This window comes from Chiloscyllium punctatum, chromosome 5 (assembly GCF_047496795.1).
Source record: "Chiloscyllium punctatum isolate Juve2018m chromosome 5, sChiPun1.3, whole genome shotgun sequence".
Lineage (NCBI taxonomy): Eukaryota > Metazoa > Chordata > Chondrichthyes > Orectolobiformes > Hemiscylliidae > Chiloscyllium > Chiloscyllium punctatum.
This window is the reverse complement of record NC_092743.1, coordinates 59,202,442-59,216,755: the sequence shown is the minus strand read 5'-3', so window position 1 is coordinate 59,216,755 and position 14,314 is coordinate 59,202,442. Positions and strand designations below refer to the sequence as shown.

At 37.1% G+C, this 14,314-nt stretch overlaps 1 protein-coding gene across 7 annotated transcripts in view; it reads left to right on the top strand.

The window, feature by feature from the left end:
- Positions 1 to 6,449, top strand: part of greb1l (GREB1 like retinoic acid receptor coactivator) — a 348,236-nt gene extending 341,787 nt beyond the window's left edge. For all 7 annotated transcript variants that reach the window (XM_072570405.1, XM_072570400.1, XM_072570404.1 and 4 more), the window contains one exon: positions 67 to 6,449. In XM_072570405.1, the coding sequence (XP_072426506.1) occupies positions 67 to 230 (164 nt within the window). In that variant the 3' untranslated portion in view covers positions 231 to 6,449. The remainder of the gene's footprint in view (positions 1 to 66) is intronic.
- The last annotated feature ends 7,865 nt before the right edge of the window (positions 6,450 to 14,314 follow it).

Below are 14,314 nucleotides of genomic sequence, written 5' to 3'. Positions count from 1 at the left end.
AGATGAACTTTGAAAATTTTCTTTTTGTGAAACCATAAGTTACCATTACTCCTTTTGCAATTAAAGGTGCCACACTTTGCATGATTTGTCAAGACCGAAGTTCATTACGTCAAACAATTGTACGCCTGGAATTGGAAGATGAATGGCAGTTCCGGCTGCGTGATGAGTTCCAGACAGCTAGCAGCAGTGATGATAAGCCACTTTATTTTCTTACTGGACGCCATATTTAAATTAACTTCAAATGGCAAGAAACAATAATTACAGGTGATGGGTGGCACTAATAACAGTTTGATAAAGCACAATTTATAATTCCATGGAAGGGTAATGTGGCACAATTGTGTAGAAAAAGCATATTGAAATTAGGTCACTTTAACAAACGATTATATCAGAACAGAAACATGGTCCTCAGAGATGAGAGGGTGATGTTCTGACATCAGTAACTCCAGAAAAGAGTTAATTTTGTCATTTGTGAGGAAAACAGCTTTACGTACGACTTGGTACATCGACCTATTCAACGTGGCAGAAAAAAAGCAGTATGAGCTGCAGAATGTGTATATGTCCATCATAGGTTTGACCAGTGCTACTCATTTTAAAACAAGTTGCAAGTAGACCTGGATCAAAGCAGAATGAACAACTCTTAATAGAAATACTTCACTTGAAAGGAATGAAACCAAAGCAGTGGAGTGAAAGGAATTGGAAGACTGTATGTTGAAGATTCTCCACGTCACCATTCTGACTGTATGTATTTACAGTTAAGCTCAGGGGTTTATATTTAGGTGACGCTGGAGAGGAGTCACTCGTAATCATGCTAACTATTCTCTTAATTTTTGTTGTGTATGATTTCATACTTACTTGCTGTAATACTTCACCCTTAAGGATTTTTTTTAAAGAAAGCTCACATTTCTTTTGAACATTTCAATCTAAATGCATTGGTAGGGAAACTGCAAGATTTAATTATATGATGTGGGTGTTGCTATAGATTTAATGGAATCTTGATTAGAACCATTTCTGACTGCACACGATGCAGGTATTGGTTAATCAGTAATTTCATTTAACTAAAATGTTTTCGTGCTCTCTTGTATAACCTCCCCAAGAGTACTTTTTTTATATATTGCACAGATGGTTGTATGCTTTTGCTTACACTTACAGCATTGTTTTCATTGGATTCTAATTTCATGCAAATTGCTATTAATAATGCATTGAATTAGTTTTTGGTTGGCTGAATGTGCAGTCTTGACATGTTGAAAATCAACATCTTTTCTATTTTAAATGTTAAATGCTGTTAAGAGGTTGAGGCATTCTGCATTTCAGATTCTTTTTTGTACAACACATGAAAAGAGTAAATATGCACTCATATCACGTCTTAGTGTTCCCTTCTGTGTTGACTGTAATGTGTCTTTTTAATATTTTCATTTTTTTTAAGAGATGCTCTGTAGGGATATAAATGAAAGTAAACATTAATTTAGCTGTATTTCATCCACATGATCACTGTGCAACACCATTTCATGTTGACTATATTTTGTAAATGATACAGCAGTCATGTCACCTAGAGATCTTCTATAATTCGTATGAGATACAGGGATAATATCAACAACTTGGAAAAAATAAAAACAGTTGAATGAAACTTTGAAATTAACAATGGCCCCATAAAATTGATAATCTGTACTTGTACTGCGAAATGTAAAATCATGACTGTTGACACACAAAAATATTAGAATGAAAACATTGCAAATTGACATTTGTAGAGAAAAATCAACACATATTTATATTATAATTGGAAAGTGTCTGTACAATGTTAAATTTAGACCATACAGGTATTAGCCTGCCAGCAGCAATATTCGTGTGCACTGATAGCTAAGGTGGACATTGAGGTTGCAGTTGAGTGGAAAAAAAAATCATCATTAATGAGAGAACTTATAAAGAAACCACATATTGTAAATATTGCTAATTAGAAGCAAACACCTATCTTTTATTTCAGTGTAGTTCTCTCTCCCTTTGCACTGTAAGCAATTTCTTGTCTGAACTTTCACAACAATAATAATGACAGAACTTTTTCAACTGTTATATCGACTCAGTGTATGTGAGCTTTATACAAAAGATATAGCCTTAGGAGTTTATGGATTTTAAAGGATCCATGATATTGGTGTTGGGAGATGGATTATAGTAACATAAAGGGTAAGTCTTATTGTCACAGATCTCAGGTACCTTTGTATTACATGAATGTATTGCTGAAGTTCAAATTTCACTGGCAGGACATAATGCTACAATTTGCTTGCTATGGGCTGAGAATAGAAGTCACTAAATGAACTTTTGACCTCTACATTGTAAGTACTTGGTTTATATGTACACTTGCAATAGGCTTTGTTTGAATCATATCTTGTCCTTCTTAATCTAACCTTCAGTAATCATGAAATCAATATATTTTGCTGTGCTTGGCAAACTGTCATGGTATAGCACCCAGTCTTGTCACTGAACTTTGTGCATTTTATCATTGAATGTATGCTGTGTTAGTTAGAACAACATTGTAAATTCACTTTTAAATTTGTAGTACATAATATAAATTCTTCACGTACAGTGAACAAGTTAGACAGGCCAATTGGAAAAATAAGTGGAAATTCAAGTTTCAGGCTGGAGTGATAACTTTCTGTTCTCGTTCTTCTAAGGCTGTTCTCACACAGACTTCTGCTGTTTTTCTTGCAGGTAATTTCCCAGTATATTGTGTGTAGTGAATGTGAGGCATATTTTTATAAAATACATTGATTTTGCTACATGCTGTGCAGGAAATTTTTCCAAATGTTGGAATGTATTACTTTCACGCCACCGATCTGCATTAGAAGGCTTCAGTTGCACAGTACAGGTGTTTTCTATTTCATTTAGATCTAACTTTTATTTTGTTCTTTATTGCATTTCTAGTTTCAAACAACATATTAGTTCCTTAAAGCCATTCTTACCATAAACTACAACTACTCTTATTCAAAATAGCACAAGACACTGAATTGTCACTTTTCAATTTCAAAGCCTGCAATGAAGATGTTCAGTTGGAGAGGAAATTCTTAGACAAGAAAAGGAAGAACTAGTCCATGCATTTTTTTTCATCCTTCACAAAATTTTCCTTGAAAGAATAGCATGAAGACAATACTGCTTATCATGTAGTTGCTTTCAAACCGAAAGCATCTAAAATTACTTCCACGTGGTTCTCAAAAGCATACAATTTGAGAACACTTGTAAATTTTGAATCATATGGTATTCAGTATTGACATGATTAAGGGATGTAACTTAATTAACTGTATTCTGAGTTTTAACTGAAAATATTGCAAAAATGCAACAGATCATATTAATACCACAAAAAAGTGATTCTCTATTTCTGCTGTAACTCTTCATGTTAGCAGCCAGTACTATCTATAGATGGTGGAATCCCCTGACACCCAAAGAAACGGGGGGAAACTCCTAGTTGAAACCGATTACCCCAAGCCATTTGGCATTTCAAGGAGATGGTGATACTTCTAGCCCTTGGTCAATGGGAAGTTCCACCTTCAGCTGGCAGCCAATCTGACTTGTCGCAGCAGCATCAGAAGTTGAAATGGATTAAGTCCTGAACCAGCTAAGTGTGGTGGTCTCAGGGTTAGCATGGGGCATGAGGCCTGGATGTTGGGTAATAGGGAGGTCAGAGGCTGTTGGAAAGATAGAGATGGCAGGTGGGAAATCCAACATTGAAGAGGTCACAAGTGAAGGCACCACCTTCTTCCTAATGGAGGCCTACCCAAGAGGCATCCCTGTAACTGCTGAATTCTTCCAGCTACCCCGAGAAATGAAACTGAGAGAGAAAGGCCATTAAATGATCACTAAATGGCCATAAAACCTTTAGTAGGGGGTAAGGGAGAACTAGTCTATGCATTGTACATCCTGCCACAAAATGGTGGTCAGGTCAGGATGGAACAAACCCCCAGGAGAAACTACTTTTTGCCCCTCATCCACTTTGCTACAGATTGTCTTCTTCAACCCCTTTGGTAGCTAAGGATGCATTTCTCAGAGTTTTTGCTTATGACAACATAGATGAAGTTACTGGATCTGATTTTATGTTGCCACAAGCAAAAACTGACGAATGCATCTTCAGCTACCAAAGGGATTGAAGAAGACAACCTGTAGCAAAGTGGATGAGGGGCAAAATGTGGTTTCTCCTGGTAGTTGGGGTGGGGGTAAAATTCCTTGATGGCCTTCCCACTGCCTAATGAAATTAATTTTGAAGATAAGCATACCAGCAAATTGGCTGATATATATTGATTAACCATACATGCTTTGATATAAGATTTTGTAGAATTTTGAACTAAGCAGCTAGAAATACAGTTTATTGATAAACTATATTTAACCAATCATATGTTGATCCACAATTCTGTTCAGTTTGGTTCCTGTACCTCAATCCAATTTATGCATCTAAAAATTGAGATTCAGCCAACAGTAAAGGAACTACAGTTTTCCTCACGCACAATACTTTTCACAAAACTTTAACTATATCAGTCACCTCCTTTTGTCAGTACTGATTACTGCATCCAAAATTTATGCCAAGTGTTCTCAAAATGACGATCAGTTCTGTGCAGATTTTGTGGGTCCCAGATGACTTAAAATATTAGCAATGAATTTGGCATTTCAGAAGAATATCTTCACCAGCTTCCAAGACATAGGGTTGGGGTGAAGAGTCTTTTTGTTTTAAATGGAGCATTGATGTTTTATCTTTGACAATATTGTGGCAGTCCATTTATTTAATGCTGGTGATAAATGAAGCTGTTAGGAAGGGCTGAAAATGTTAGCAGATCTTCTAGCCTATCAGATAACATCTTTACCCTTTGCTCAAGGTGGGAGTAGGAAAAGTGTCTTTAAACGTCAAGTACTGACTGCAATGGTCCTCACAAAACAAGGAACCACTATCACCTGTCATTTTCAACAAGAAGGCTTTTGAATTTGATCAGATTCACTCGACAACAATAGACAATCGAGGGTCAGTGATGTTAAGCATATAGCCGGTGAGAAATTCTTAGCCATATTCTGATGTAATAGGGCAACATGGTGGCTCAGTGGTTAGCACTGCTGTGTCATAGCATCAGGGACCCAGGTTTGATTCTATCCTCAGGTGACTGTCTGTGGAGTTTGCTCATTCTCCCCATGCCTGCATGGGTTTTCTCCAGCTGCTCCAATTTTCAACTACAGTCCAAAGATGTGTAGGTTAGGTGGATTGGTTATGCTAAATTGTCCGTAATGTCCAGGATGTGCAGGCTAAGAGAATTAGCCTTGGGAAATGTAGGGCTAGAGAGATATGGTAGGGATGTGGATCTGATGAGATAGTCTTCAGGGGGTGATGTAGACTCGATGGGCCGAATAGCCTGCTTCCACACTATAGGGATTCTATGATTCTATGAACTGTTCCAAGGTCCACATCAAGGAAATCCTTGGTTAGAGGCAGAGTAAGTTGCAATCATACAAGGCACTTCAACAACAGGAAATAGATTTTATACTTGCTAATCTTATAACTTTCACATACATCTTTGTTTCTTGGTTTGAGACTCTTTGCCTCATGTCGTTCTTGTGAAAATATAATTAAACAATTAGGCTTTGGCAGAAACATCACCACTGACAATAATCACAACAGGGATTGGTTTCCAGGTTCTGTTTCCCTGCTCACAATCTTTCAAACACCATTACATCTTAATACTATCTCAAAATCTTTCACAGTCACTAGCTCTATCTCCAATTTAGCCTACAACACCATTCTTCCAGTGTGGCTTAAAACTGTAAATCTACCATGCTGGTAAAATGAGCAGACACTCTAAAATTTAACAACTTATCTTTTTTTCCCTGGATAAAGTTGGTGCACTTGTACCAATCAGTTGAAATAGAAGTAATATGTGAAATATCTCATCAATTGAGTAAAAGGTTAAAGCTGAAAATGCCATCCTGTATTCTTTATTTTAATGTGGGAAAGAAAAGTCCCACTCCAGCCTGAATGTCCCTTTAAGGCTTTCCTGTTAATTCTCCCTGTTGATTTGAATAGTTTACTCAATGGTCTGTATAGGGTAAATTCATTCCAAAAAAATGAGTACTACACCTGAAGGTGAGTAATTTTTTTTGTTGCATGTAAACAGTAGTTGATTCAAAACTAGTGTTAGATTAGCTGTAGGATATGAACAACTTAACTGTGAAGCTTAAATTATGCAATGGATTTTTGTAACTCCATAGGATGTTTTATCTAATTGCTGCTTTATCATTATGTTAATTCTGAATTTAATTACTTTTTGGATTCCTAAATATGGTAAATTTTGTTTTACCAACCAGACCTACCTCAAATTTCGATATTTGTACAACGTTTGTGTTAAATTGTCTTACTGCAATCGTGGTTCCAGTTTGTTTCCAATGTGTTAGTTTACATTGAATGTATTAAATTGACATTTAAACTGAAATATTGGTGGAAATGTTTTTTGTGAATATTTTTATTTAAATAATTTCCCATTGTGAAGGATATGAAACTATACAATTAATATTTAAGAGGTAAATTATTTATTCAAAATATTAACTAGACAATTAGAACATGATAAATGGACAATCAAAACAACTTCTAGTATTTATATTATACAGATGTATTTGAATATACAGCAACGTAAGAGACCACTCAGTTCAACCAGTCTGTGGCATTATTTATGCTCATCTCATCCTTCCTCATCTGGAATAATCCTCTATTGCTATTTCTCTATAAATGCATCACTTCTAATTTCCCAAGTACTGTATTTTCACATTCTCATGTATAATTTATGTACATTAACACAATGTGTCATACATGTCCCATGAGCACTTCAAAGAAGAGAGAAATGGATGTTGAACACATGTTAGAAGAATACTGGGACATGAAGACATGGTTGGAGGCAAAGGTTTTGAAGATTGCTGATAGATGTATTAAAGTGGAAGGTTTCAGGAAATCCAGGATCACATTGGCTACAGACTGAACCAGTAAAAGGTAAGAGGAACAAAAGTAAAAGTAGGATACAAGGTGAAATAAATCATAATGGGAATTCTTCACAGTGAAACTAAGACAAGAATTTTTAAACTTATTTAAGAATGGATGTCATTATATAATGGTGGGTTTGAGGAGGAGCAGAGTGCATTTGTGGTCGGTGGTGAATTACCTTGGATCCGCCATTGAAATGGTTAAATCTTTTGACAGATATCCCATATATGGTTTCTCTGTTAGCATAACCAGAGGTCTGACTGTGTTGTCAGGGATGAGGTGACAGTTTGAACCAGGTCTAACTTTTATAAAAAGTATCCTGAATGCACATATCAAAAATACGTGGCACTGTTGGTTTTTTTTAAAAAAGGAAAAGAAAATGGTTGGAAGACCTTATAATTGAATTTTACTGACCACTGATTCCAATGAATCTTCCTTCAGTGAAAGGTTATAGGACTATTTTAAAATGTACAGAAATATGGGCTGTTAATTTTTCATGAAGGTGAGAAATTTGGTGACAGAAAAGCATTGATTGGGAAATAATTGCAGTCCATTTATTGTTTCCTATTATAGAATCATAGAAATGTACAGCACAAAAAGAAGCCATTCACTCCATTATGCCTGTACAACTCTTTGAAAAATCTTATGTCTATAGTTTTTGTGGAACTCAAGTTCTATCCATGAGTACCTACTCAAGAATCATGTATAGAATTAGTTTCCACCACCTTATGGAGGTGGAATATTCTAGATCTTGACAATTGTTAGTCTAATAATGTATCATCTCATCTTCCCTTTCATGAAATGTTTCTAAATCTATTGTGATTGAACCATCAAACTCCACTCTATTAAAAACCTGTCAGAATGAAAACCTCTTACATTGCTCTTAAAAATTCTCCCATTGTGACCCCATTTTCAGGCCTGAAAATAGTGCATTTCCAACATGTGGCAATCCTGGAATGGCAGGGAAGAGAGCTGCAAGAGTGGGGAGTTAAGCAGCACCTTTTCACTGGGCTTCTGGAACTGGAATCGGGCCTCAAAAATTGGCCACTCAGGCCATGCCTGCCTTTAAAAATGAGGTTGAAAAGGAACCTTGCATCTGTTAGCACTTGGTCAGAGTTGCATGACAGCACTGCTTCCTCAGGAGCTTATGAGTCCCAGATTTTGGCTCCTGTGACCCCACTGAGGTTATGACCCACACTTTGGGAAGTGTTGTTCTATTAAGTCATTTCTTCCAAGGAAGCAGACCTAACTGTTCTAAGTACTCTTCATAACTGGAGTTAACCTGGTAAGTCTCAATCTTCGGTGTCTGCAAAATCATGAATTCACCTATGTGCACCAAAAAATATCAACAAAATTCAATATCGGAGGGCAAAACGCACATCTGTGATATTAACCTCCTTTTAAACAAGCTATGCAAATTTCATCAGTCACAGGTTTCTCAGGAACTGAACCCTCACAGATATGGAGGAATGACTATATATCATATGACTTCTTAACCACTTGATCCACCTGACCTGATACCTCCAGGTCTGATTCTCAGTACTTCCCAGGCTCCTACTGTTCATAATATATTCCCTTGCCTTGTTTATCCTGCCCCGAAACGTCGATTCTCCTGCTCCTTGGATGCTGCCTGACCTGCTGCACTTTTCCAGCAACACATTTTCAGTTCTGATCTCTAGCATCTGCTGTCCTCACTTTCTCCTCCAAGTGAATCACCTCACATTTACCTGGATTGAATTCCATTTACCACTGGTCAACCCATCTACACCCTCTTCACTATTTATCACCTTGTCAATTTTTGTATTGCCTGCAAACTTGCTGATCACCCCCTCTCCCCACTCCAACAACATTAGAGTCTAAATCATTTATATAGACCATAAACAGCAAGGGCCCCAACACTGACTTGTGGGACTCCACTGGACACAGGCTTCCACTTACATAAACACTCAAGTATCATCTTCTGCTTTCAGCCACTAGGCCAATTAAGAATTCATTTTACCAAATGTCCATGGAGCCCTTGGGCTACCATGCGAAACCCAATCAAAAGCAATATTAACAACTCTCTTTAAAATAATGAAAAGGACATTGAGACAATTCAGCAAAGACCAAATTCCAAAGCAGTAGGAAAGATGTCAAGGTTATAGAACAGAGTGACAACTTGGATAAAGATAATCCAAACTTTACAGTATGTATTACTGATTTTGGCATAATATTTAGTTAATGGAACTTAAGTGTTCTGTTTTTAATTATTACTTTTCATTTTGGTTCTTTAAAGCTAGTTTAACCTTCACTGAATGACACATGAAAAGGGAAGCAAACAGCAAATGTTTTGTTGGTGCAGTAATTCTAGTTATTTTAATCAACCTCTCATGTTCTCACACACCTCCAAGTCAGCTGGGACTTGAACTCAGAGCTTCTGGCTCACTACGACTGCACCACAGACCCCCAACTTTTGGACTTTTGGTGATGCTTTTCTGATGACATCAAAGTCTATGCAATGTATGAGTAAACTGACCGTGGCAGTGTACTGCAAGAGCCCATTGAACTGAGGGAAGTGAAAGGAAAGTTGGACTGGACAGAGACAGGATGAGCATTGATTTTTTTTTGTGAGATTGGTGTAATTATTGTTCCCTTTATCTGCTGCCAAGAGTTCTTAAGTATTAATTTATTTGCGATTGGAGAAGAATTGAGCTGGTGTGAGTGGTTTATCCAGTTATTGTGATACACATTGAAAGTTTTATTCCATTGCTGCTTGAATTAGAGCAAACAGATCACAAGTTCAATGTATGTTTTTAAAAAGAGTGCTGTGGGAGACCTGAATACTGGCATCAGTACTGGGGAAAGGGAGAGCTTATTCCTCTGGGATGGGCTTAATTTAAACCTGAGCTGGGTTTTAAGTGCCTAGACTTAAAATCATGAATGAGTATTGGGATGGTTTACAAAGTGACATTTTTCTTATAATCAGAAAAAGTATCAAAGACTATGTCAACAAAAAAAAAATTGGACAAAAACAAGCAGTATAGACTTGCAAGGGGCAGTGATTTTAAAAACATGATAATATGGTATTAAAGGCTATGATCAGCCACATTAGAGACATTTACACAGTTCTTGAATAAGCATATGGATAATGTTGGGATAGTGTAGGGGAATGAACTTAGATTAGTTCACAGGTTGGCGCTACAGAGGGCCGAAGGGCCTGTATTGTTCTATGTTCTAGAACACAAGGTAAAATAGAAAAAATACTAAAGGTACAATATCTGAATTAGAAGCAAAATAAATTAATTATTAGTAGATAGTAGGAGTACTTTGCCACCCCAAGACCCTTGGGAAATATCATTAATACTCTTTGAAATAGAAAGACAGGCTTACTAACATCAGCATCCCTGAAGCAGCTAATAGTACCAACAGCGAGTCCATGATTATCTGAAACAGACTCCACTGGTTCAGCCAAGTGCTAAAACTGCCTGAATTCTGATTACCAAAGCAAATCTTCACCCAACAAAAGAAGCAGTTTCTTCCAGATCTCCTGATTCGGATTAACAAGTGGACCACAGCATCTCCTGTCAAACTCTGGGCAGTTCAGTACAAGTAGGTGAGACAGAGGGTGCAGTCTGCCTGAAAATGGCATATAGTACTTTTTCAAAAAGCAAAGTTTAAAAGCCCAGTCTTAAGGAAGAAGAAATTCATGAATGGTTGAGTGAGTGATTATATAGGGTGAGATGAGTAGGTGGCTAGTCATTTATGTGGGGCATTCAAGTGATCGGGGGTGTAGTTGAGTATTCAGGGGGATACTTAATGGGTGGGTGAGTGTGATTTGCTAGTATCACTTATGGCATTTTCTAACTGTTAGACCAGGTATTAAATTGTTTCACGTTTCCTGGGTACCTAGATAAATTCTGTACATCTAGCCCAATTCGCTGCCGAGATTAGGGTCAAAGACATTCGTGCAGGGCCTCAGAAAGCAGGTATCATACAGAAGTTCCCAAGTAGGTCCTTATGCATGTTCAATCATCTCCCAACATAGGTCTTATCTATCTCCAGTGGTGTACAGGCAGGACTATTTGGGACAAAGCATTCATTTAATGTTCCTTTTGCCTCTAAGGGATCTATATTTACTTTTGCAAATTTCAAACATTTGTCTTACCTATAGAAGCTTTCACAATTTGCTTTTCAAACTCTCGACATTTTTTGGCAACACTAAATCTTTTCTTAAGTCTGTTACTTTTTTTTGGTGGTGATCTTATTTGGAAAAATGTATATTTTTTGCAGGCTTGCATTCGTTCATGATTTGTTGTCATATCTTAGAATCTAGTTGTCCAATTTTCCAAGTTAGCTGAACTAACTTGGTTCGCAGACCTTTTGTTCAGATTGAAGAACCTTAGCTTCACACTTTATTACAATTGCTGTTATTCATTTTATACTGTATTTTAAAAAACCTATTGATTCTTTGACTTGATCAAGAAAGCTATCCTGTTATCCTGTATATATTCTGCAAGCTTCAGCAATTTAATGGTCCTTGCCACTCTGCAACCCACCTTTTCCATATCTCTTGTAAATGTTCTGATCCAAGTAGGGACAAACTTCTTTAATGAAGAAAATCAAGCTTGCAGATAATAGCATAAAATGGTAATATTTCATGCTTTAAAACATTTTCTGAAACAAATAAAATAACCATTAAAAAAAACACCTTTATAAGCAGCGTATACCTTGTTCTTACCAAAACAAACCAAATTTTCTTTGATCTCGAACAATCAAACCATAGGTTGTCATACAGACAAACCTTCTTCCAGGTGCTCCACTTTCTTTCCACAGGTGTGAAAATTAGACGCTAAATTACACAAGAGTGTCTGGGGATGTGTAGGCTAGATGGGTTAATCCTGGTAAAGGTGGAGATATAGGCATAGGTATCTGAGTCTGGATCTGGATGGGATGCTCTTTGGAAGGCTGGTGCAGACCTAATAGGCTGGATGACCTCTTTAGCCATGTAGGGATTCAATGATCCTAAAGTAATTGAGTTAGTATTAAGATACTAAAAGTCTACTCTGAATTTATTACCACACAATGTGTACATAATCATTTGTTAGTCTATTTGCATAATTAATACATTTGTGTTCTTAAACTTGGATGTTCAGTAATAACTAGGATAGTAAAGTTCTGAAAACTGATTTTAAAAACTGGATGCAACTAAGTATTTGTTAAAGACAGCTTCAAAAGACAACCATTTGCCAGATGAGGTTAGAATTCAGGACTATTTTCTTTTGTCAAATTACATAACATCTTTGGGGTGGGTGAGCATAGCACCTTCATTGTTTTGAATTTTAATCCAAGCTAGCTATATTGATGAAGCAAGTGACTTTTGTGTTCAGTTTGTGAAATAAACAGGAAACAATTTGGATTGGATCTTTAGTTTTAGAAGATTGTTTAGTGTTAGCTTTTGAAGCCAGATATTTAATTAAGATTTTGAAAGTTGAGTTTTGAGCATCACACCACCCCAACTTGGAAATATATTGTTCCTACACTGTCGCTAAGTAAAATCCAGTATTCCATCCTTTACAGCACTATGGGTATACCTACACTATATGGACTACTGTTGTTCACTTTTTTCAAAAGCAGTGATGGACTGTAAATGCTGAGTTAACCTTTCACACCCATGTCCTGTGAAAGAATAAAGGAAAACTGAAATTATTTCTAGCTCTGACATACAACCTGGTTTCCACAAGCTCCATTTCTCCTAGAACAAGTTCGAATGTCCAGAAATCTAAAGTCGTCTCTCTGCAATTATCCAGCCCTGCAAATCAATTGCACAATCCATTTTCTTCTGTATTCAATAATTCTTGGTGCTGGGACTCACCTCGATGACATAATAGTAGTAGAGGTGCAGTTTATTAATACTAACAATTTGAAGTCTACTTGAAAAACCTCATCCTTCTTTCTACCTTTGTTATTAGTAAAGAATGTGGATACAATCTCTGGCTGTTCATCCTTCTCTCCTCGCTCTGAAACCAGTGATAGTTTTGATGGGCACAATCCTGAAATTATGTCTGCAAACACTAAAATGCCTGTTTCACTAATTATCAAATTCCCCGTTCCTATTGTTTATCTAGTCTACCTCCTGCCCTGCTTGTGAACTGACCCATCACTGATATCACTGTGTATGCCTGTATTGCTTTTGCCTGTACTAAGAGGAATCATCACTCCCTACAGTATTCACAATATTTACTCCAAAGCCTTTAAAAAACATACAGGCAACTCTTTGGAACAGTTGTAATTAATGTTTGAGTGCCACTCCCTTCTTGCTTCTTATGAGTAACTACAGATTTCTGGCCCAGACTTCTGAACCAGTCCTCTTGAGAAATACTGAGTGTATTTCTTCTGGGAATCTTCCACTGCAGCACAGGATCATATTTAGTGGTCAATCTTTACAGTACTAAAACTCTCAAGTCATAAGTGGGTGAGAATAGCAGTAGAGCGGATGAGGAAGGGCCATAGCTAGGCAAGGGGTCCAAATGGCAGATTAGAGGTGGTAGGACTCGACAGCAAGGTGGAAGGAAGTCAGTTTTACAGCTTATACCTACAAGTTTTCCTCACTAACTATACAAATAATTCAGTTAAAACTCTGTCTTGAGACTCTTGCAAGGTAGCCCATGCCTCAGAAGCTCTGAGGGGATGCTGGTAGGGAAAAATGAACAGTGACAATCTTCCAAATGAAAGATTCTGATATTTTTCTCTATTAACTAAAATTTAAAATATCTTAAGAGTGTTAAGTGGGTGACAGTCACATAACAGTAACATAGTCTAGAAATCCACAGTTCAGGCTAATGCTCTGGGGACACAGGTTAGAATTCCACCATGGCAGCTAAAAAATTTGAATCCAATTTTAAAAATGTGGTACTAAAAAGCTAACCTAATGGTAACCAGTTCATAGTCATAACAACTGATCTGGTTCACTAATGTCCATTTGCAATTGGAATCTGCCATTATCTGGTCTGGCCTACATGTGACTCAAAAACAACCACATTGCTGTGGGTCTCAAGTACCTTGAGCAATTTTGATGGGCAATAAATGCTGGCCCAACCAGCAATGCCCATCAATAAATATAAATTACTCAAGTACCTAATAGTCTTAACATTTTTTCCAAGTGTGAATGATGTGCAATTGGTAGCCACTCACCTAATTGTACTCACCTTGCTTCCCTTACTTTCCTCTCTCTCCAAATGATCATGAACCTCCGAGACAGTGCTATAGTGCAGAAGCTCAATATTCAATCCTTGCAGACTGTCCATTTCTACCTTTTGCTTGTCAGCCTGAAGTAAATGAGCCCGA